Source organism: Clytia hemisphaerica, unplaced genomic scaffold, assembly GCF_902728285.1.
Source record: "Clytia hemisphaerica strain Z4C2 unplaced genomic scaffold, Clytia hemisphaerica genome assembly, whole genome shotgun sequence".
Lineage (NCBI taxonomy): Eukaryota > Metazoa > Cnidaria > Hydrozoa > Leptothecata > Clytiidae > Clytia > Clytia hemisphaerica.
Window position 1 is genome coordinate 720578 of NW_027104206.1, and position 24180 is coordinate 744757.

Genomic DNA, 24180 nt, shown 5'->3' on the forward strand with positions numbered 1-24180 from the left:
TACCCAGCACCTTTTTTGCCTAAGTACCCCCTCCCCGCCCCCCGGGTCCACGGCTAGCTACATTTCACTGCTCCCAAAATCTGAACAAATTTCACAAAATTTCTGAAATTTCACTAAAAACTTGGCTCGAGGTGAATCATAAGCATATTTCTTAAGCATATAATAAGCATAAACTATGTCTGGATGCTTTGAGAACTTAAGCATACACGAGCCTGACCAAGGGGCATACAACTTGCTTATAAAAAAAAACATGTAGGTAGAACTAGAATGTCTCTTTCCTCTTTCTGACTAATATGAGCGAGTTTATGAATCTTATAAGGGAAAAAAATGTCGGAGTTTTATTTAGTCGGGGAAAAATTTCCTCACCTAGAGGCATTTTCGTCAATTCCCCCGACCAAAATTTCAAATTCTTCACTTTCCCCTGACATTTTTTCCCCGATAAGGTATATGTGCTTTTTTAGCGACGAAGACGGTTAGCTTCTGATTTGTCTAGATCTTCTTTGACTGAGGACGACGGTAAATCAGCACTTTTACCGTACTTGGTTTTGCCTGTCATAACTGTTGGTTATTCCAAATCGCTTTAGTCACTCCACCGTCCTCGAAAGCGCAATTACGTACATAAACATAAACTCGCTATTGCTCCACATCCGTGTCAATTCAGTATGTGAAAAAGCTTGCAAATTAAAATTGATGAGTACCCGATACATCACTCTTATTTAAAAACAAAACCTTCAAGTATCGCTTATTTCTTTCAGACGAGGACAATGTATTCAAATGTATGAACTGTCTCGTTTGTTTTTGGAACTTTGCATGTGCATAAAATATCCCTACTCGTAGTAAGGGGAACTCAGCGGTCATTATTTTGTAATTTCTAGTTAAGTCGACATAAAACATGTACTCGATTAACTGGTGGCATTTGCATCGAGCCCTGGTATGATTGATCGGGCCATTGATCGATTGGACAAAATGATGAATCGTCGAAAAATAAACAGGTTGAAATTTTTCTAAGGGGTAAAATCTCTTGAAAAGACTGAATAATATTTCAGATATTATTTTTCATGGAAAATCTAATTTTTTTAACTTTACCACTCAGTATGTTTACAAAAAAAAACAGGGCCATAAATGTTTATTATGTACAAATAATGATTGTTTTCATAATGGACCTAATAATTGCTTTTACAATAATGACTAAATGGTTATTTTTTCAAATTCTCCTTCAAATGAAAATATTAATTTATAAACACGAAAACTGTATGATAAATGAAACAACGAAAATCCAAAATTAAATCCTACTTCTCTTCAAAGAGAATATTCGAAAAAAAAAGAGATTATTGTTACCGTAATTACGGCTGAAAATCCAAAAGTTCGCTTTACAATCAAACGAGCTAATAAAATCGCCAAAATTCGGATAGTGCTGCGGCACAACTACTTTGAAATAAGTTAAAACCACGCTGGCACATAATTTTGCGAGGGTATTGTTGAACAGTTTTATGAGCGGCAAGCTTGGTTAATATATCAAAATATTCGGTACGAGTTTGCATTTTTAAGACGAATGTTATATCATTTCAAATGTTAAGTGTGAACTTTTGGATAGGTAGTTAGCCGTAAATGGAAGCAGTTTGTTCCGTGAAGTTCAACTTGATGCTTTTTTTATACTAGTAATCTTTAGAAATAGCCTGGTTGTTCGTTCCATACCCACAAATTGTCGTATCTAGGTCCGTTTTACATCCAGATAACATCCATGGAACGTTAGACGTTGTTAAAACGACCGTCTGTCAACCGTATTTGTCGAATATGTTATTCTTAAAATTCAGATGATAGAAGTCTGAATCGCAGACCTCTACAAAACCGCTAGTAGTAAGAAGCAAAAATTCGATTATACTAGTTGTAGAGGAAAGCAAACAGCCTAAAATGATAGAGAATGTCTCGGAAACTGAAAATGTTTCAGAAGTTCTAAAGAACTTCTAAGCAAAGTAAACTATTTGGACATAATATCTGCCGTTATAAAAAGCTAAAAACTTAAAGCATAAAAATTAACGGTTGCAAATTCGAGAAAAAAATGTATAAATTCAAAACTAGCTATAAAGAAAAAACCGTAATAGTTTCTTAACAAAATTTGCAAAATTAAACATTTTAATTCACTCAGTTAATAAGCTTTTTATAGTGTCTTTTTTAGATTAGAAAGTTCATAAAAATCGAACGAGAACAAAGGAACAGATATGACCATGAAATCATGAAAAATGTTCAAATTAGAGGACCACGCCCTTAAATAAAGGGCGGTAAAATCTTCCAGTCTTCAATTTTCGGCGTTGGAATGTAGTTGTTTTATGCACGGACCCCATCAACTACCAAAGAACAGCCTCCATTTTCCATTTTATCTCTCCAAATTTACAACTTTCAAGAATCACCGACCTTAACAACATTTGACGGTAAATTTCATTCTTCGCTTTGCATATCAATTGATTCTGGAGATAAAGGCTCATCCTTAATGTCATTTTCAAGTTGCTCCATCATTTCCGGTGTCGGATTCAACAACGTCATACTCGTACCACGTATCGTTAAATCCAAGTCGTTAAACGGTGCTTCATCGGCGTCCAAATCATCCGACAATGTATCGTCGTCACCCGATAACGGCGGACTTAAACAGAACGTTGCCGTGAACCCGCCGGAAGAATTCAAACTACTTGTCAGTCCTTTAGCTAAGAGAGTTGAACTATGTTCACCTTCCGAAGTTAAATTACGAGCTTCTAGGAGTTCTTCCTTGACCATCGACATACTGCCGCTTAACAAATCACTCGTATTTCCGCTATGATTGAAATTTTGTTCAGCGCTCCAACTACAGTCCGTCCTAATAGCGTTTGCAAAAGTGTTTAATAACATAGAACTACTGAGATCGAAATTAGAGCATGATGTAGATGTTGGATCTGTGAAAGAGTTTGATGATCTTTGTAAAGAATCAGCTAAAGCTTTAATGTTATCTTCATCGGAGATGAATCGTGAAAACGGATTTTTACCGTATGGATGGTCCATCCGGCATTGTTCCGCATCGGCTGGTGTAGCGGTCGCGTGTTGTTGCGGAAACATTGGTGATGTACTTGAAGATGAAGCATGTTTATAGATATTTCTATAAAGTGTTTTATTGTGATCATCGCTATGTTTTGAATTGTTCGTATCATTATTATTGTTCGTGTCAAGAAAGACGTTTTCGTTTGTCGGTGATCGTAAACCTTCTTTGATTTTTAATAAAAGTTGACTTTCAAACAAATCTAAACGTTGGCGTTTAATGTATTCTTGACAGCCGTAATCCATCATCGAGGAACGTCGTTTCCGGATGTTCGATTCCAGGAGTTTGTCCGCGTATTCAGGAACGATACTCCAGTAACCGCCTTTACCAGGGTCACCCTTGTTACGTGGTATTTTTGCGAAACATTTGTTTAATGAAAGATTGTGACGAATAGAGTTCTGGAAATAAAAGAAGGAAACGCTTGATTTCACGACTGAGCACGAGACGAAAAATAAACGAGCTCGCGTTATGAAGAAGTCTAAATTCTCAACAAATCTTGTCAAAGGCATACTCTGAAAGTTAACTAGAGTCCAAGAATGTAACGTCTGAAACTAATTTTACCCCTTCCCCTGATAAATGTTGTATCAAGGCCGTTAGAGACAATGGCCGTTATTGTCGCACACAATGATGATAAAAGAGAGGGTTTGGAGGCGGTCAAATACTCTTTAAATATAAACTTATGACAAATATTATGTCTACCAATGTTATGAGCTTTCTATCTTACCTGCCAACTAGGCTCTGCATGTTTATAGAAGACAAAATTATCTGTGATCCATTTATAAATCTCACTCAATGTCATTTTAGAACAACTTTTCGATTTCATTGCCATGATAATAAGGGCGGCATATGAATAGGGCGGTTTGATACGACTGTTCGTTCGATAGTCTACAACACTATCAGAATGATATCGGTATCCACGCCCGAATTTTTGTTCTTCACCCTCGTCACTACAGTTCGATGGGGCGGGAGATAAGGGTGCGTAAGAAATCGGTTTGCCCTCCATTAAATCGTTTACTTTAACACCAGTCAGCCATTGCAGGCTAGTCAAGCTATCGTCTAACTCCTCATTAGACACAGTCCTGTTTTCTTTTTTAATATTTTTACTAAGACCTTCAGCGGCTAGTTTTTGTTGTTGTATTTTAGCGCGGAGTGATGAAACTTTAGATTGTTTTTTGTTTGCGTTGTTAGAGTCTGAAGAATTTTTATTCCGTGGCGTGAGTGGCATCACTTTATTGGGTCGTGTTTTATCGCACGGTGAAACGCTTTGCACTTTCGGTTTTGTTTCACGCTTAAGAAGCTCCTCAGATGGTTTCGCGTACCCACATTGAGAATGTGATTTTGATAACTTGGAAAGACTGTTCCTGACTACCGCATCTATATCGATTCCGTTTTTAGAGATACTCTCTATACTTTTCGAGATGCTTTGGTGGTTTGGTATCAGCATTGGCATTTTGGCTCGATTGAACGCCGAGCGGCGTGATGCTTTGGATATTTTGTAACGATGCAGAGAATCAGGTAAGATATGCTTCAATGCAGATAACCGACCATGAAATAATATCTTTGAAGGATAGATTGTTGATTTTTAACGAGAATTCGAGCGACTGAATTCGGAAACGACCATAAGGAGCTGAGAGATGAAATTATCTTCAAACAACTTGTCTCAAGTGTGAATCAACGAGCAATAATTGAAGCAATCTTTCTTTTGTTGAACGACGTTCTTTGTATATTACCTGAAACGAAAAACGAATACAGTTATAGGTTGAATTAAAAGGAACTGTTCTATTTTGATATCAAATATGGACTTTGATTTGATAAAAGATAGACGTGATGCATTGTTTTTGCCGGACCACTTAAATTATTCAGATTATTCAACCAGGAACTACATAATATTTTGTCTCCATTATAGCTTCTCCCTCGCTTCCTTCCTATCCAACACAAGTTTTGACCTACAAAGACTCCTATTTTCCCAAGATTCATTCCCTTTAAAAGGCCTTTAAACCTCAATATATCTCCCCTTATAAAACATGAAATAATATCGTCAAAGGAGGAATTTTGAAAGAGAAGAATATGGTATATTTGCCAAAAAAGCCTTGAAACAGTGAAAAAGGATATCAAACAAACTCTTCATAAAGCATAAAAATAAACACTAAATTATCATGGAGGTTTAAACCGTAGCGGAACATTTTAGCATGTATTTCAAAATTGGCGAAATTTCTTTGGCAAAACAAAAAAAAGCTATTCGTTTTGTATTATGTTAGATATCGATGAAGCAAATAAAAGACAAAATAGGTTAAATTGTTACATATACCGAAAAACAAAAACGATGAGAACTGACACGTATTAGTTTTTAGACTGAGGATGTTTTATAAATTCTTACACCCCCTTCTCACAGAATCACTGGGACCCTTTCCCACTGGAAAAATTGTTCAAAATATCGTCCCCGGTGGAAAAGCATCCTCCATTTTTTTTCCTCACTGAAGATAATAAGATAAACTAATCCTCACTACAAAATGTTATGCTATTTTTTCCATCCCCACTGAATTTTCTGGTTTGAAAACAAAACAATTGAAATCCCCAGTCATAAATAATATGGGAATACCAATCCCCGTCGAGTGTCAGTCCGCTATTTTTATCCTCACTGGCTGAAAAAATCCTACTGGGTCTGTGAGAAGAGGGTATTCTTCAAGCAATCCGACTATCAATTACGAAAATTGGGGAAGGAAACGTGGTACTTCTACAAACTCTCGAAACCATTGTTGACAAAGGTTCCAAATAACGAAACTTTTTTTTTCACTGAAATGGTTTCGATTTTATAGTATAATTACAAGTTGATAGTATTGGGTTTCTTCAACATTTCAATTTTCCACTTAAGTCTAGAAATCGTAAAACTTGTTTCACTAAATCTCCTGATTTCAAAGCGATTTATAAGTAAACTCAAAATTCAAACAAATTTATAAAGACGATTTCATATGATTGTAAAAGATTCCAAAAAAAAAATTAAAATTACTTCCTTAAATTATTTCGACGGGCCCAAAAAAATATTATTTTAGGAAAAAAAATTAGCAAGAAAATGAAAAAAAAAAGGAAAATTATCAACATGAAAAATTAGAAATTAATGTAAATTTTGGATTGGAAACGAAGAAGCAACAAGGAAATACAAGCAAAATCCCCTCCGAGAAAACTTTACATGCTGTGGGAATAAAACATATTTTTTCATAAGAATCTTTTAGGATGCGAAAAAAAAATATTCTAATCAAATTAGGTTAAAAACAAAAGAATACATAGAACAATAAAAAAAATTGCTTTTACAACCAGCACCGAAATATATTGGCAATTTTGGGTATTTTAAGGTTTTTCAGAATTTAAAGATCGGGCGAGAATTGCAGTTTCAGTACTTCCAATTATGCTTCATTGAATTTTTCGATTTGGGAGGGATTAAGTGGCTTCCAAGCTATATTCTCAGCCTTATTGGAACATTTTTGAGCTTTTAGATCCTGAGATCCTAAGCTTTAAGTCTTAAGTCTAATGTTAAAACTCTGAGGAAATTCCCCTTTTGTGCCAAATATTTCGGCGCCAATCGGAGTTATTTTGTGACTCGAAATTTCTTTCGGATGATTTTGTATTTGCTTTCTTATAAAAAATTTGAAATAGTGCTTTTTTTTATGGAAACTGAAAAACAGTGTATTTTCACCACGTTTGGAAAATTCAATCTTTAAAAATATATAGAAACAATTTTCTCACAAATTCAATGGTGAGACAGCGCGTTGAAGGGGGGGGGGGCTTGTGAGGATGAAAGCGACTTAAAATTTGTTCCCTTGAGAATAACTTAAAAAAATGATGGGTCCTAATAAAACTGTGGATTGGTATCCCGGTAGAAAAATTTTAGAAAAATAATATATCCATCCCAAAATTTCCCAGATATTCAAAATATTAAAAGCACCGAGAACTTCATGTTGGACTAGCCCACTAATTCAGACAGAGCAAAATTTGAACAAAACATAACGGAATGAAAAAATTTCTAGGTTATACAAACTAATATTTTTTATCGCATTCGTATCACTGTATTACACGCAGTTTAAACTAAGTCATACATCCGTACTTCTTTTACTCTACATACCGCTTTGTCGCCCAATATGTTTTACTCCTTGAGATTTTGGTTTCGAGATTAACCCTCAATCAGAAACTATTGGTTGTAATGACATGAGTACAATAGCTTCAAAAAAGATAAATGATCTAGTTAACAAAAACTCGGGGAAAAATAACCTCCCGTTTCCGCCGAAGTCTGCTGGTGGTTCTCCAGACCAGGTTCTCAGAAATAATCGATCCGTCAATCAATTTTAAAACAAAGCGAAAACGAGCCTCCAATAGGATCCATCTAAATATGACCTAATTCTGAAAATGAAAAACCAAGAAAAACTTGCCGATGCAGAGACAGACTTACAGTGAGGTTGACTATGAACCCGAATAAAATAACAAATGAAATATTTCTTTCTTCATTTTTCATTTAAAAAAAACTGACACATAGTACTGGTAATAGCGAAAAATAAAATATTCTCATACTTAATATAATTTCTTCATAAGAACATCTTAAGAACATTTTAAGAACATTAGTATAATACCATTTCTTAAAGTTGTTTTTAAATGCATCAGGTATAGCACTTCTATCTATGAACTTTCGAAGAAGAGGACCTATAGATCATACATGCAGGAAAGCTGCAAACAAACAATTTAAAAAAACAATTATAACAGCCCCAAATCACCGGATATACCTAATGAGTGCGTTCTTAAGAGAAAAAAAAGTAAACTCTCAAAATAAAAAAATCTTGAAAAAGGAAGAAAGAATCATATTGAGAAAATTGTATTAAATAATTGATAGCTATCAATAATTTTTCTTGTGAATATCACATTTATACATCGTACTGAATAACACTTATACACTATTTCTATTTTCAACATCACTCTCAATCCTCTAACTCTCCTTAAAATTTTCTTTCCTATCAAATGAAAGAGATCCAACACACAAGATTAAGGCTAGCAATAAGCAGTTTTTACTTTTTTGTATTTGAGAGAGTTGCGTTAAATTCAGTCAAGGAAGGTCCAACTCAGCCCCTTGATCATATTAGCACCGTCCCCGTTTATCACACTTTTTATAAGAACAATGAGACTCAAAAACGCTTAAGATATAAGAACAATTTTGAGACAAAGCTAAGTGTTGGATGATGTATTTAAAAAGAACTGAGGGTAAAGGTACATAGAAAAGCGAAAAAAGTCCTAAACACGCTAAATCTTGCCTTGAAGATAAGAACAGAATAAGAGCAATTTCAGTGGTAACAAAAATTAAACAAACCTCTGTGTCACAGATCCGGTTAGACCCCTATCCACCTAGGAAAAAATGGTTGAAAAATCAACTGAGGTGGAAGAATAAACTTTCAAAAATTTCCAGTGTTTGGAAAACTAAGGGAAAAGTCATCCCTGCTAGAAAACACCCCTGTCTCATTTACCCGGTGAAAATCATTTGATAAAATATTGGAACTGAGAACCAGAGCTTTTTTGTTGAAACCTGGTACCGTACTCACGGCTATCTTTCGCGCAACAGTGAAACGCGCCAAAGAGACAAAAATTCGAATAGTTCTACAGCACAGTCACTTTGGCACATGATTTGGCCAAGTTAGCACATAATTTGGGAGGGTTTCGCTGAGCGGTTTTTATGAGTGAACTTCGTTCGTATATCTAAGTATTCGGTAATTTTCTACGGAAATTCTTTCATTTGAATATTGAACAAAATTTTGGATAGATAGCCGTTATTATGGTAAACTAGGTAGTTAAAAAAGGATTGAAATACATGTACGAGAATTCTAGAACCAGATTTGAAAAAGTCGGCTTTTAGGAAAATCCTATAAATAATGCAAGAAAAGATAAAGTAATGATATGGGAATTACTCAATCGAGAATCAGTCTAATGAATAATGATTTTTATGAATTCTCATTTCAAAAATAGAATTGGTTTGACATCTCCCTTTCCAAGTAATGATAAAATATTAAGAAATAATTTTTTCCTGGAGAAAAGACCTACCAAGATGAAGGAGATTACCGATATAAACTTAATTATGAAAATAAGTGTCATATAGTACTGTACTGAATGAAAAATGTGCAAGAATTTTGATTTGAGTTTTCTAGGTTAAGTTGACATAACTGACATATGTAGATTCTAGCCCGGTGAATGCTCAGTTAAGACCCTTATAGTGCATTCTATCCAGAGTTCACCCTTACAGTGAATTTCGATGGTATCGAAAACCTACCCTTATGGGCGGTACATGCGTTGATCAGACAATATGAGTGCCCACTCCCCCGGAAGAATCTTCCCAAACCGGCAGAAATTCGAGTAAGTTCTTCCCGTTCGAGAAGGTACTTCCCATTTCGGAAGAATCTTCCCGATCGAGTTAGTGGTACAGACTGGCCGGGGTTAGTTCAGTATATTTGTTACCGAGAAGATTCTCAGACCACCATTCACGGCGTTTGAATAACACCCTTCATTAAATGTAGACATTTTTTGTAACGTAAACACTAACTCGGTACACATAAACACTATTTCCTGTGATTTTATCGATAGTCAAATCCAAACAGCCCTGGCTTGAATGGTTGTACTAGCACAAGTCGTATCGCATACCCGGCGGTAGGACCCCGTGCTAACAAAAAAGACACAATCGCTCCTTCCCATGTGAGTTAAAGGCACCCTACTTCATCTATCTAAAAAACAACACTTTACTCGGACTTTCATCTAACTAAGGAAACAAACAAATGTTGGTCATCCATACATGTTTTACAAGGAGCTATAAAAATCTACCTCCTTCTGCTAGCTATAAAAAGATTTCTTCTTCACTCACGACATTTTCCCCATACTTTAGCACTAGTACAATAGCGACGAGTAAATAAATATAATTTTACTAATTTCCAAGACATTCCATGAATGACGGTTCATAGTATATTTTCAAATATGTCTCGAGGGAAATATAGGCGATCATTATAATGTGAATTTTCGTACATTGAGGTAATTAGAAGTAATTAAACCTCCATTTCGTATTAAATTGATAATGAGTAAAGGGATTGAGTGCGAGAAGCACGAATATTCAGATTTCAGTAATCTTGAACATTGTCAACAAACTTTATAGTAGGCAATTCGTTGTCGGAACACTGTTTTTGCAAGCTCAGCATATACGTTTTTTTGCAAGAACAAACTATATAAGAACATAAGGCTTCTATGGCAAAAATGTTAAGAACAAGTTAAGAACATTTTAGGGCTTTGATAACTCTAAAACACCCGTTTTCTCAGAAAAATGGACATAAATACTCTCAAAATTGGGAACATAAGAGCATGTTAAGAACATTTTTAGGCTTAAAACTCAAAAGGCCTCAAAAATGTTGGATGCTCTTATAAAAAAGAAAACGTGTATTAAACCAGCGATACAGACCTCAAATATGAACTGTCAAACTGGCTTTAAAAGTCCTAAAAGAATTAGCTTTCTTTTCCCCAAGCGATATTTATCTAGTTTCAACCTTCATCCGGATCACTTAACTTTTTAACCTGATTTCCCTAGAGGGTGGGGGACATCACAGTTTAATAGGTCAAAGAATAATTTCAAAGATAAAGAAGTAAGGAGGCGGAGTCAGGGGCGGGATGATTGAAGAGAAAGAGTTGCAACCCGAACAGTTTGGGGAGAAAATAGGGGTGGGGGTAAAATGGGGCTATCTTCAATTCATGCTGTGCTAGAGTTTTTTTGATGTGGTTCTACCCAAATAACAATAATCTGAAAAAAAAATTCAATTTCATGCATTTTTCAGGAATTGCCGGACCAAAAACTGCCGATTTTGGTCCCAAAACCCCAAAAATAGCAATTTTCGTCATTTTACTGGTATTTATCCTTGTTTATGATCCCATATGAAGCCAATTAGTATTCAAAGTTGTTTGAATATAATTTAGAAGTACTTAAGATATAATTTTGGTGCTTTCAACACCTTTTGGGACCAAAAACTAGGCAAATTTGGGCCAAAAACTCAAAAAAAATTAATTTAATTTTTTATCAATTTTGTCATGTAAAAGTTGCTTAAATGCACGTTATAGCAGGGGGGGGGTCGGACATCTCAGACATATATGAGTAGTAAAAGGATTTTTATGAATTTTTACATACCACCACCCAGACTCTTGGAAGAGGTATCTTACTACCCTGGTAGTAAAAGTTTTTGGGACAATTTGTCATGGAGACCACCTACTTTTTGGTTGCTTTTAGGACTGATTTTGCAAAAAAAGCTAAAAAATGATTATTTTTGTGACACATTTGTCACTTAGTGCAAAAATTAATGTTTTGCCCTTAGAATGAAAGTCTTTTTTATATTGACAAAAAATTTCGAGGATTTTTTGTTTGCAGCAAACAACTTTCCAACAGAAAATTTTTTCAAATTATAAAAATTTTCAGATTTTTTCGGAAAAGTCATCCAAAAAATTGAGAGAATTACAATAATATAGCTAAAATTTGCTAATTTTACCAGTTTAACTACCCAGGTAGTAAAATTTTTTCAACATTTAACACATAGATACCACCCATTTTAGTATTTAACTACCCTGGGTAGTAAAAGTTTTTTTCGATTTTTCGTCACACCACCACCGTAGTAAACGTCATTATGTCTGAGATTTTACTACCGACCCCCCCCTGGTTATAGGCCTAAAACTTGCCATTCGTTTCAAAGAAATAATTGATGCATCACAGGGAGTCAAGATTAGGGGCCTCTGGGTATAGAATGGGCTTTAGAGGCTTAATTAAGCTAAATAAACAAGAAAATCAACTGAATTTTCTATAAAAATGTAAATTAATATAAAGTTCAAATCTGATGCCGATTTAAATATTTTCAAATGAATTTTTGATTCATTTCGCTAAAAATTATTAAGATTTAATATATATTAATCTATAATAATTCTGATCGATTCCATCACAATCGTGAAGTGTGTTGATCAAACGCAAACAAAACTGTTTTGCTGTTCATCAAATGAAAAAGTCTCTTTCTGGAATCTGCAGCCATATCCCAATCACCTTCTATTAGGGTAGATCGTCAAATGGCAAAGTCAAAAAATTGAAAGTGTAGTATTTTTTGTGAAAATTTAATCTATTGTAAGACATTTTGCGCAATTTTTAACCTCCTAGGTCAAAAATCCAGCATTCCCCAGGGGGGTCTTTGATTCACACTAAAGCGAAAAAAAATGAGTAAAAAAAAAAAAAAAAAAAAAAAAAAAAAAAAAAAAAAAAAAAACAAAAAAAAAAAAAAAATGGCAAAATGGCATTTCTTTGCCCATTTTAAGACTATAAAAGGCCAGGAAAGGGTCAAAATGGTTTCTAAATGATGTCTTGTACTAATATTCAACACAAAAAGACAAAAGAACCCCAGCGAGATCGCCCAATGTTTCAATTTCAGGCTAAAAAGGCTGATTTTCTCCGATTCTGGGTAGCAAAATGCACGAAAGCAGCATTTTTGAGGACCCACAACTTTTAAACTTTTTAAGGTACACACTCGAAATTTTCAGCAATGAAACACTTCAGAGAAAGCTCCAGGAAAAATCAATCTTGAGTTTTCAAAAATTTCCTATAAGTCCATAATGGCGCCCTAGAAATTGAGTTTTCATGCAAAATGCCAATATTTCAAGCTAAAACTTGGTTTTCTTGGGCTAAAATCTCAAAAATGATTTCAAATGATGTCCTGAAATCTTTGGCTCTTGAAAGTATTCTGAAAATACTCTGGGAGAATCAAAATGTTTTGGGTCAGAAATTTGACCTAGTCTGCCATTATGGCATTGCATTTCCAACTAAAACGCGATATTTAGAGTTAAAGACTAATTTTCTCTGGCTAAAATCTCAAAAATGGTTTCAAATGGTGTCCTGAAATCTTTTGGTGTTGAAAGTATTCTAGATATACTCTGGGAGAATCAAAATGGTTTGGGTCAGAAATTTGCCCTAGTCTGCCATTATGGCATTGCATTTCCAACTAAAACGCGATATTTAGAGTTAAAGTCTGATTTTCTCAGGCTAAAATGTCAAAAATGGTTTCAAATGGTGTCCTGAAATCTTTTGGTGTTGAAAGTATTCTGGATATACTCTGAGAGAACCAAAATGGTTTGGGTTAGAAAGCTGCCAAAGTCCGCCATTATGGAATTGCATTTCCCACTAAAACGCAATATTTAGAGCTAAACTCTAATTTTCTCAGGCTAAAATCTCAAAAGTGGCTTCAAATAGGGTCCTGATATCTTTCGGTGTTGAAAGTATTCTGGAAATACTCTGGGAAAACCAAAATGGTTTGGGTCAGAAATTTGCCAAAGTCTACCATTATGGAATTGTATTTCATTCTAAAACACAATGTTTTGAGTAAGCTTGAGTGTTCTTCCTAAAGAAATAAATAAAAAAAAGCCCATTCTATACCCAGAGGTCCCTGGTCTTGACTCCTTGTGATGCATTAATGATTTCCTTGAAATGAATGGCAGTTTTCAGGCCTATAACGTGCATTTAAGCAACTTTTACATAACAAAATTGACAAAAAATTACCTTTTTTTGAGTTTTTGGCCCAAATCTGCCTAATTTTTGGTCCAATAAGGTGTTGAAAGCACCTAAATTATATTTTAAGTACTTCTAAACTATATTCAAACAACTTTGAATACTAAATGGCTTCATATGGGATCATAAACAAGGAGAAATATCAGTAAAATGACGAAATTGCCATTTTGGGGGTTTTGGGACCAAAATCGGCAGTTTTTGGTCCGGCAATTCCTGAAAAATGCATGAAATTGTATTTTTTTTTCAGATTATTGTTATTTGGGTAGAAACACATCAAAAAAACTCTAGCACAGCATGATTTGAAGATAGCCCCTAAAAAATGTTGATTTACCCCTACCCCTAAAAACGATAGCAGTGAGTTGACAGCCTAACGTGTGTTTGTTCTAAAGTCACCACCAATTCTTTCCCTACTGGTAGCGAGCTTGTCTGTACACAGACCCAGCAGCTAATTTCAAGATTCATTGCCGTAGAGGGTCTGTTGTCATTGTCTTTTCTCATTTGAGACTTTTCAAACCAACCGCTACGATGGAGTGTTGGTGATGAGAGAGGGGAGACGATAATATAAGTGTTGCTATTTATAAATCACACTTCATCGCAGAGGGCTCCGTACGGGAATTTTTTTACCAAACAGACAATGCGCACAGAGTGTACTACAAAGCGATAAACTTATACCATGAGATACGTGAGTACCGATCTCGACTGCCATTGTAACTGAAATATTGTTCCACGTTTATCCTTGCGGCTTTTTTTTATTTTCTCGCACCTTTACAAATTTATGAGAAATCACATCCATTATTAAGCGAAAATCCACAGAACCGAGAAAATCTGTGTCAAATCAGCTGATGGAAAAGCTATTCTGGGTTTAGAGAGATTAATAAATTAACGAAAATCAGATAAGTGACGTCACAATAGATGGTCTGACAGAAAATTACTTTTTGATTCGAGGAATACTGTATCAGTATACATTTTTTATTTTTTTTATTTTTTTTTTATTTATACAATGGAAATTTCAACTAGGGAATGGGCAGTAACCTTTTTATGACGTCATGGCGAATAGAAAAAATTTCATAAAAATGTACAGCAGATGAAATACTTACATGCCGTCGTTTTACATACAATTCAACTGCCCGCAGTCCAGACTTCACTTCTAATTTTCTATAGGAAAAAGACCCGGGTAGTTGAAAAATGAGCTTCGGAAAGTTAGGCAGTTTCATGAGTAAACACAAGATTTTCCGTACATTTAGTTTAGAAAAACTCTTTCCAATTTCATGCCGATTATCTCGGGAAAAATAACGGAATAATCCCGGAAAAGTAAGGAGAATCTTAGTGCGGGGAGTGGAATCTTATGCAATTCAACGATAAAATAAAGGTTTGTTGGTTTGCGACGCAGATAAGATGGAGTTTTTATAAGATACTTTAAAAGTTGATCATTTCGAAGTAATGAAAATGACGCGTTCTTTAGAAAAAGTAACAAAATTGTTTCATAACTGGTTAACGAACAACCAAATCAAATTAAGAGCTTGTAAAAACTCCATCTCGTCCCTTGCAACGACCAGGTTTAAGCTTTATATTCTTCCTCGCAAAACAAAGATATTCACTGACCCCGACACTTGCTAAATCTAAATCGGCAAAATATTATCCTGGTCTGAAAAATTTCACCCCAAGTAGATTCCTTTTCAGATAGGAAAAGTTTTTCCATCACATGGAGCTGATATTATAGGATAAGAGACGATTTCTGTAAAGATTTGATAATACGCTCTTTTATATCATCTCACAATAAAAAATAGAGTTTAGTACAATTTAAAGTAAATTGATACATTACAAAACGCCCTCAAGACTTTATTATCGAAAGATTTATATTTCATCATAGGTCGAGAGAACAATGTAACACTAATATTAATCGAATAAAACTGAAACTTATACTTTGAGGAGGTTTCCATGGAAACCTTAGATGTAAACAATATGGTGCGTAGGATGCGCTAGTATTTATGTTGAGATTGAGAGAGATAGAGTACTTATTAAAAGCTAAACAAACACATCACACTGTCTGTAAATCAAGGTATTAAAGAAGTTTGTCAACAAAAAATTATTTGATTTTGGCATTTAAACTTCTCAAATATAGTTTTAAATTGTCAACTTCACCACAAACTACCAAGAAATGATATTATGAAAATCAGCTGATTATCCGATACACGTTTTTTTTATAAGAACTTCCAAAATTTTTTGAAGCCTTCGGATGTTCTTAAATTAGTGAGTTTTGAGCCTAAAAATATTCTTAAATTATTCTTATATTCACCATTTTCCTAAGAAATTGGCTGTTTTAGAGCCCACAAAGCCTTAAAATATTCTTAACTTGTTCTTAATATTTTGGCCATAGAAGCCTTATGCTCTTATATAGTTTGTTCTTATAAAGAACTAAATTTGTGTAGCATTTCGTTATTCACCGCATCCCATCGCATTGTTAAATGGATGGTGTTAGAATCTCATCAACTATTTGCCCGTGAATGATTGCCTTATTACTTAGACCAGCATTACTGTGTGAGACCTTTCGATCAGAAAAAATGGTACTAGATGGTATCCATTTCTCATAAAAATATTCTATTCTGTCATAGGATACACAAGACACAAAAGAGACAAATGGGGGAATCAATAACATGAGAAGAAATCAGCTGATTATCACCTTGTAACGAAATCTACCAACACAATGCTAAATATTATCTACCTCCTCATCAAAAACATATACTCTATGATTCAAATCGCTTCATAAGATTCTGATATATCAAATGACGATGAATAATTTGGAATCTAGAATACAGTACCGCGCTTATCATTTTAAGGACTCAATATTTGTACTGAATTTCGGCCAGTTTGGCCTATATTTTAAACAGCAGGACTTAGCCGTTACCCACGGTCACGTAGTTCTCATTCGTTCAGTTTAACTTTTTTGTTTTAACTGTGGAATGACCAAAAAGCCCAAAATCTCAATGTATGATTCTCCATTACTATAATTCATAAAACATCGAACAAAATCGAAAATCTTTGCATACAAAGAAAAAACGCATATTACTATCGGGCTCACGCATACTGACATGCAGCAAATCTGTCCCGTACCTTTCTCATCAAAACCCTAATTCTAGCGGTTTCAGACAAAGAAAATATATACCAATAAGCCATCCGTTAAGTCAAAGCACCCTGTAAAAACGCAAAACCAAGAGTTTAAAAGGACAACATATTTCGACCTTTAATAAGGGCTTTAACACGTAAGCAAGCTTAACAAACTCGAAGGGATTGTAACAGACGCACTCAATATTTGCCCAGGAACAACTTTAAACTATTCAAGTGAGGTAGTATACATAGTAAAGCAATGTTTTGAAAGTTTATTAAAGAGACTTTTGTAATGTTGGAATTCTTGAAAACCCTGAACTAATATTTGAGTGAGAGTGTGAGATGTGCCAAACACTAACATTGGACAAGCTTTTTGGATATTACGAATATCAGATACAGACTTAAAGAAATCATCTCTTCTACATCAACTAGCAAAAACCGTTTGAAAATCTCACAAAAAAACTTCGGACAAAGATTCACGCCTCCTTCTCAGCCAGCCCTTACCTTTGTTTTATGTGTGAACTGTTATAGTAAAATAATTCTTCAAACGTAAGCTTTGAAGAACACATTGAAAAAAAGTAGAAGAAAAGACGTGGTATTACCAAATCTACCATCAATTAGACTGGAGTCGTTTATAATGCGTGTAATACAGTAGTATAGGCGTTATACGATTATTGTTCCCTCCATTACTTTTTGCTTTATTTCTACTGTCTGAATTAGTCATATAGCTTGCTAACCATCAATCAATCTAGCCTAGAAATCTAAGCCAGATTGATCCAGTCACTTGGTAAAATATGATGGTAAGTTGTGACTGAATATCAGTTTTTCAAGGCCAACTTAAAACTTCCGTACACCATAAAAATCATTAAAACACCGATAACGCTATATTGCCTTTAGCCGTATCTTAGCCTTGTAAAAACTGGCTTGGTTAACCAGGCTACAATCAATCTACCATTATGTATAAAATAAAATTACATGTAAATCGCAGAACATACACGGTGAACACAAACCATCCACACGAGGATAGTACACAAAATGTAAACAAAAAAATACAAAGTACTGACACTTATTTTTCAAAAATGACAACACAGACTCTTTCAGAGGTATTAACGGAAAACTGAGGAATCTCAAAAAAATAAAGTGGTTAAGAGAAAAGGGAGAGATTGTGTTAAGAGGTGTCGTATTTCTGTTAAACTATCGCACGTCTTTCCTTTCATCGTTGAAGCACTTTTGCAATTTAATTTGTCTCTCCTTGTATTTCCCTGTCAACTGTAAAATTGTGGGTTTTTGGAGAGAAAAAGGCCTAAAAACAGGGAAACCGTAATACTCAGAAATGAAGAAAGCGTGAATAAGATAAGTCTGAGTCGAAGTCTGAACTAAATTATAAACACAAGCCCGAGTGGTCCTCAGCGAGCGTAACTCGTTTTAAGCAACGGACGTTTGCATTTTCAAAGTTTTAGGGCTGCCTCGTTTAATTATATTATCACTGATAGTGATAAGTTTATTTGCAGCCCTACATATTAACTGGTATAAAGAACGAAATCGAGCAGCGGTAGATAATGAATCGGCGTAAAAGAATCCGGCGTTTACTCAGACAGGAGAACAAGAGCCGATGAGACAGTACAATGCGGCTGGCTCTAAATTTATTTTTATCTCCTGTAAGGAAAAGGCAAGATTAGTATTAGAGAAATAGGGTGTGGTTGTTTGAGTTTTAAAATTGTGCTAAGTCAGCTAATTCAACGGACAGTTTTTGGTATTTTTGTCTCTCTTGTATTCTTCTCGCCTACTTGACACTTGACACGTGGTTTATGAAGACATTGAACACAGAAGATTGGGGATAGATAAGTCGATTTTCTATTGGAAGTTGAAGGACACTTGATACGTTGAAAATGACAATCTGTTTATTTTCATTTGTGCTCAAACAAAAACATACGATTCCATATGATGCAATTCGAAAAGATTTAATCATTTTTGGTAGATACAGTAGAAAAGATGATATAACAGTATATTTGAATACATGAGATACGTAGAGAGATAGAGAGATAGAGATAGAATGAAAATCCACTTTCTGATTACCTCTTAAAAATGTATTAATATAACGATTCCATGTTTTCTTGACTTAGAGTTTTAAACAGCATCCATTTTAATTGTGGTATGCCAAAGATTGCTTCTTTCTCGAATATGGAATGCTATCTTCCTGTTATACAACGCCAACATAACACCTAAATTAACTTAAAGACCAGGACTTTGGTTAGTTGAAAAATGAGCTTCAGAAAGTTAGGCAGTTTCGTGAGTAAACACAAGGTTTTCCGTACCATTAGAAGCGAACCCTTTCCAATCCAATGCTGGTTATCCCGGGAAAAATAACGGAAAGATTCCGCAAAAGCAACAAGAATCTTAGTGCGGAAATGGGAAACTTATACAAAACGACGGTACGTCGGGAGGGGCTATAAATATACCATAACACGACTACCAAGTTGAAATACACAAATCAGCTTAAATCCTGTCTATCCTCTTTTTTTTTTAACCCTCCCATATGTTGTACACAAGGAGAAGATATGATGAAGATTTTTGTTTTACTGTGTGGTTTGTTCATGCGGTTTTCATGTCACAGTAAGATCCCTATAGATTTGTTTTCAAGATTTCTTAAGAAGAGCAATTCCTGAAAATCTTGTTATCAAGTATCACTGATTTGTATTTTATTTTCAGAAGTTGGAATTGTATTTGAGAATTTTGCTTTTTTTCAATACACCCCCTTCTCACAGACCCACTGGGACCCCTTCCCACTAGAAAAAAATGGCAAAAATATCGTCCCCGGTGGAAAATTATACCCCAATTTTTGTCTCCACCGAAAATAATCAAGTAAACCAATCCTCACTGGATGATTTTATGCTACTTTTCCCATCCTCACCGAATTTTCTGACTTGAAAACAAAAGAATATCAATCCCCTGCCATAAAAAATATGGGACTATAAATCCTCATCAAGTTTCAGTCCATTAAATTTTTATCCCTGTTGGCTGAAAAAATCCTACCAGGTCTGTGACCCCTTTTCAATTCACTTGTGAGTAAAACACTGCACCACATTTGATTCCAAAATCCCAACCCTGTGTCATTATAACACAAAACTTCCTTCTAGACGAAAACATTTTGAATTGAGTTGAAACAGGGGTTGTTGAAATTTACATTAATGCATTTTCACCAATTGCAGCAAAACCAAAAAAGCCAAAATAGTATGTAGTATGACTGAATCAAATACGTCCGAAGGCTTCAAAAATTTTGGATATTCTTATCCTGAAATAAGTAGCATGGGATCGTTTGAAATTCATACGTCTACTCCAGTCCTATATCCCAATCTACCGGAGCATGTCCCTACAAGACCCCACGGGGACACCTGGCCTGGCGGAAAAGTCACTGAGTTTCGTATTAATCACTCATTGCTTCCAGCCCAAAATAAACCGTTATTTTCTCTACAAAAAATAAGAAGCCAGTAAATGGGCACAAAATCAAATTCCTTCCATAAATATCATAAACTTGAACCATAGGAGAGAAAATCTCCAAACAAATCTCCTCGCTCCCTTATCATCTATATTACAGAAGCATGTTGCTCCGATTACCCATTTAAAAGTTGGACAAAAATTTTTTTTTCGGTTAGAACATAATTTTTTTTTGAACAAATCTAAGACAACAGCGACGGTTGTTAAAAACAAGATAATTATGTCGCCTCGTAAAAATTTTAAAAGGACTTCTTTTGTTTTTTAGTACAATAAAGAGCAATCACAAATCAACTCCGACACAAAACATTGTATTTACATTTTGCAAAATGATACGATTTTAATTTTCACTCTCTAATTTATGCGAATAAATTTATTATGATGTTACCGTGGCTACAAGGATTTCAAAATAACAGCTACGGAATAATGTATTTTTATGAAGTTTGATTATTGAACTGTGTTTTTTGCATAATTTATTCCATTGCAACAAAAAAGTTCTTTTTTGAATCAAAAATTTTTATTTCAATTATTCAAAAATAGATTCATTGTTACGTTGAATTAAAACAATCTAATCATAGGATAATGAAAGTGAAAGTAAATCCAAATTATGATGTGAATTTTAGAGACCTGAAAAACCCGGGTTAAACAAGTGATACTTTTATGGACATACCTGGTTATCAAACTAATCAGTGAACATTGAAACAATGAAACACATAAGACGGTCAAAATACAAAAAAAATAAATAAAAATGAAAGCATATCATCTATTGAGAGAAACTATGAACACTATTGAAAAAGATTTTCGAAAAAGAAATAAAAAAGCTATTAAACGCTTTTCTTTATAAAAACAACCCACTACACGTTTTTTTTTTTATTAGAACCTAGTTTATAAGAACATATAGGCTGAAATTCGTCGAAAAATTAAGAACATCTTAAGAACATGCCCAGCCTCAGTTTGGAAAAAATGACAAGAAACTACAATTTTTTCCTCTTTTTAAGCAGTTTTAACCGAATTTAGGGGTGGTCTCCAATGCATTACAATATTCCCTTAAGAAATCATTCCAATTTTATTATTTTGTACAAAACTTTTTGAACGTAAAATATTTAAAAAAAAATATTGTCCAAATTTTGCCAAATTTAAGTGCTCTTTATTTTGTATCATATTATCGATTTAGAGTAGTCTGAAAAATTAAGAACGCATTTAAGAACATTTTAGGCTGAAAATTGCTAAAAAAATAAGCACATCCAGGCTCAGCCAAATTTTAGGTGTTCTAATAAAAAAAAAACGTGTATCAGAAAAATGCATACAGCTCAATAAATAAAGTTTCCAGAAAACTCAAACCATCGGGCTCTAAAGTGACATTTTCTTTGTTTAGAAAAAATAATAATAAAATAATGATTTTGCTAAGAACATTGATCTATGCTTATAAATAGTGATTCTTACAGATAAAGATTCGTTTTTCAGCCAAAATAATAATAAGTGTTTCTAGAAAACTCAAACGATTGACCTCCACCGTGACATTTTCATCTTAAAAAACTAATAAAAATAATAATAATATGGCTAAGAACATTGATGTATGCTTATTAAAAGTGATTCTTATAAATAAACATGCGTTTTTTGAGGCAACAAAATTTTTTTGCAAAAATCTGCTTGAGCCATCTTTTACCTATGATGTTACCCTACTTTCATGCAAAAAATCAGAAAAAATTAATGAAGCAATTTTTCACAAAGTCCAAAAAACCTGTTTTTTATCTCGAAAATCGGGCTCCGTCACATTTTGGCCACTATTATTTTGCACCTTTGTACCAAAAATCAAAAAATTCATATGATTCAATCCTCAGAAAAGTTAGTAACAGACGAACGGACGAACGGACGGACGAACACAGGTTAATTTATAGGACCTCCACCCCACCGGGGTAGGTCCAAAAATCGAGCTATGAAACCGAATTATGAAAGACCCGAGTTATGACATCATGACATTATAGTGCACCTTAATTTTCCGAGTTGAAATAAACTCGGTCATTTTTGGTGCACCTCTAATTTTCGAGTTTTATAACTCGATTAATTATGGTGCACCTTAAAAGTTTCATAACTCGGCTTTTGAAGATGCACTTAAAAGGGCCGAGTTAATTTTTTATACAACCAAGCTGACCAATTATATTGTAATCTTCTCTCTTTTCGAAAATTCGAATTCAAAAATTCGATTTTAACGAAATCACAGCGGCAGGTATAAAACTATTTTTAAAATTCATCAAAACTTCTCATTTACGCAAAACATAAATGACCGAGTTATGGTGCATTTTAAAAAACCGAGTCATGACGTAATTAATTGGGTTTTCATAACCCGAGTTTTCTCAACGATCAAACGCGCCAAAATCGACCCATACAGGCTTAAAAAGTGTAGTCAAAATGATATTGGTCACTGAATCCAATCAATCGACTTTCCTTCTTTTACAGTAAAGTTTAGAAACATGGCTGTAAAATGATATACAGGACTGTAAAAGGTAAGAATTGATAAAAACAATGAGACAGGGCTGTATTGATCGTCATTAAAACAGTGAGGCAGGGGTATTTTGAATAAGGGTGAGCTCTTATTCGAAGATACGTCCCTTGATGACGGAAAGACTGGCGTTTTTAAAATGCCCTTCCGAGTCTTGTTTAGTTTTGCATCAATATTCTAAGAACCAGGCAGTTTTGGAGATTTTTGTCGGTATGAAATTTTGTATGATAGAATCCCAATATTCTGGGTCCTATAAAATCCATAATGGATAAGAAAAATGAAAGAACCCATGAGACGGTGCTATCTCGACTCATTCTCTCATCAAGGTCTAGCCAGAGTGTCTAGGTCTATCTAGACTCTTCTATTCTATTATGGTTGAGTTATAGGAGGCTCTGGGAGCCCATTCTCGCAACTATAGATGCTTTGAGTAAGCATCCCGTCAGCACCTTGAACTGATTACCCGATTCCCCTCACATGGCATGGGTTGACCCGGGCGAAGATCTGTTCACTTGCCAAGTGAACCGTTGTGCGTGGGAATCGAACCTTGGTCACCTGTACAGGAATCAAAGTTGATGTCCACTATACCACAACGCCTCTTTTTATGTCACAACGCCTCTTCTAGCTACAGGTCTAGGACATTGGTTTTCTCTTCCACTCCCAAACTTGCTCGAGTGGATAAAGGCACGACCCGATGGAACCCTTCCCTTCCTCTAAAATCAGTCAAGTTGCTCCTGGTGCTAAAATTACTCTAAATCTTGTCCCTTTTGAAAGATTCCGTCGTAAAATCGTATCATTCCTCATCATTGATAAAATGAAACAGGAAAACCAACAATAATTTTTAATTTTAATCTCAATCCTAATTCCTCCTGATTGAAAGAGTTCAAAAGGGTATTTATTTAGGCTATTCCAAAGAAATTGTACAAACAGGCGGGGGTACAGGGGCATTGACGAATTTTTTTCACTAACAGACTAACCCCCCTGGAAATTTTGGATAACAAACTATCCCCTGGAAATAAGGGGTCGACACCCCCTGGATAGTGAATTTTTGTGAAAAAGGGCCTGGAAGATGACTATTGATGTCAGGTTATGAAGAGAGAACCCCTGCCCTGGAAAATCTGCAAAACGAACTAAAACCCTTTGGAAAATCAAGGCTCAGCTCCCTGGAAAAGTTCGTCAATACCCCTGTATGGTTTAAAAATGGAATAGCCCATCTAGAAGAAAAGAATTTCTTCTTACCTTGAATGTTTTTATAAAAAAATATTGTAGCCAATCTTGATCTCAGGACTCAGCAATTTGTTTTTCATGAGAAAGTGTTTATGATTTTGCATGTTTTTGGAAATTCGAACATTCGATTCGAATGTCAATCGAACAAAAACGTTCGAAATTACACTTAAGGCCTTAGATACACCTTGTCGCGGAAGAAGAGTA

General features: G+C 34.7%; 1 protein-coding gene across 1 annotated transcript; it reads right to left on the bottom strand.

Annotated features, from left to right (window-relative positions):
• Window positions 1-1035: 1035 nt before the first annotated feature.
• On the bottom strand, window positions 1036-24041 carry LOC136815349 (forkhead box protein J3-like). Its single transcript, XM_067071791.1, has 3 exons — window positions 23989-24041; window positions 3789-4794; window positions 1036-3462 (listed from the first exon to the last, which is right to left on the bottom strand). The coding sequence occupies exons 2-3, from the start codon at window positions 4512-4514 to the stop codon at window positions 2437-2439; spliced, it is 1752 nt and encodes a 583-aa protein (XP_066927892.1). The 5' UTR covers window positions 4515-4794; window positions 23989-24041; the 3' UTR covers window positions 1036-2436.
• Between the last annotated feature and the right edge of the window lie 139 nt (window positions 24042-24180).

Coding starts and splice junctions, on each gene's coding strand:
- LOC136815349 (XM_067071791.1), bottom strand. CDS start 4,514: ATGCCAATGCTGATACCAAACCACCAAAGCATCTCGAAAAGTATAGAG. Junction 3,463..3,788: donor ATGCAGAGCCTAGTTGGCAG/GTAAGATAGAAA, acceptor TTTTATTTCCAG/AACTCTATTCGTCACAATCT.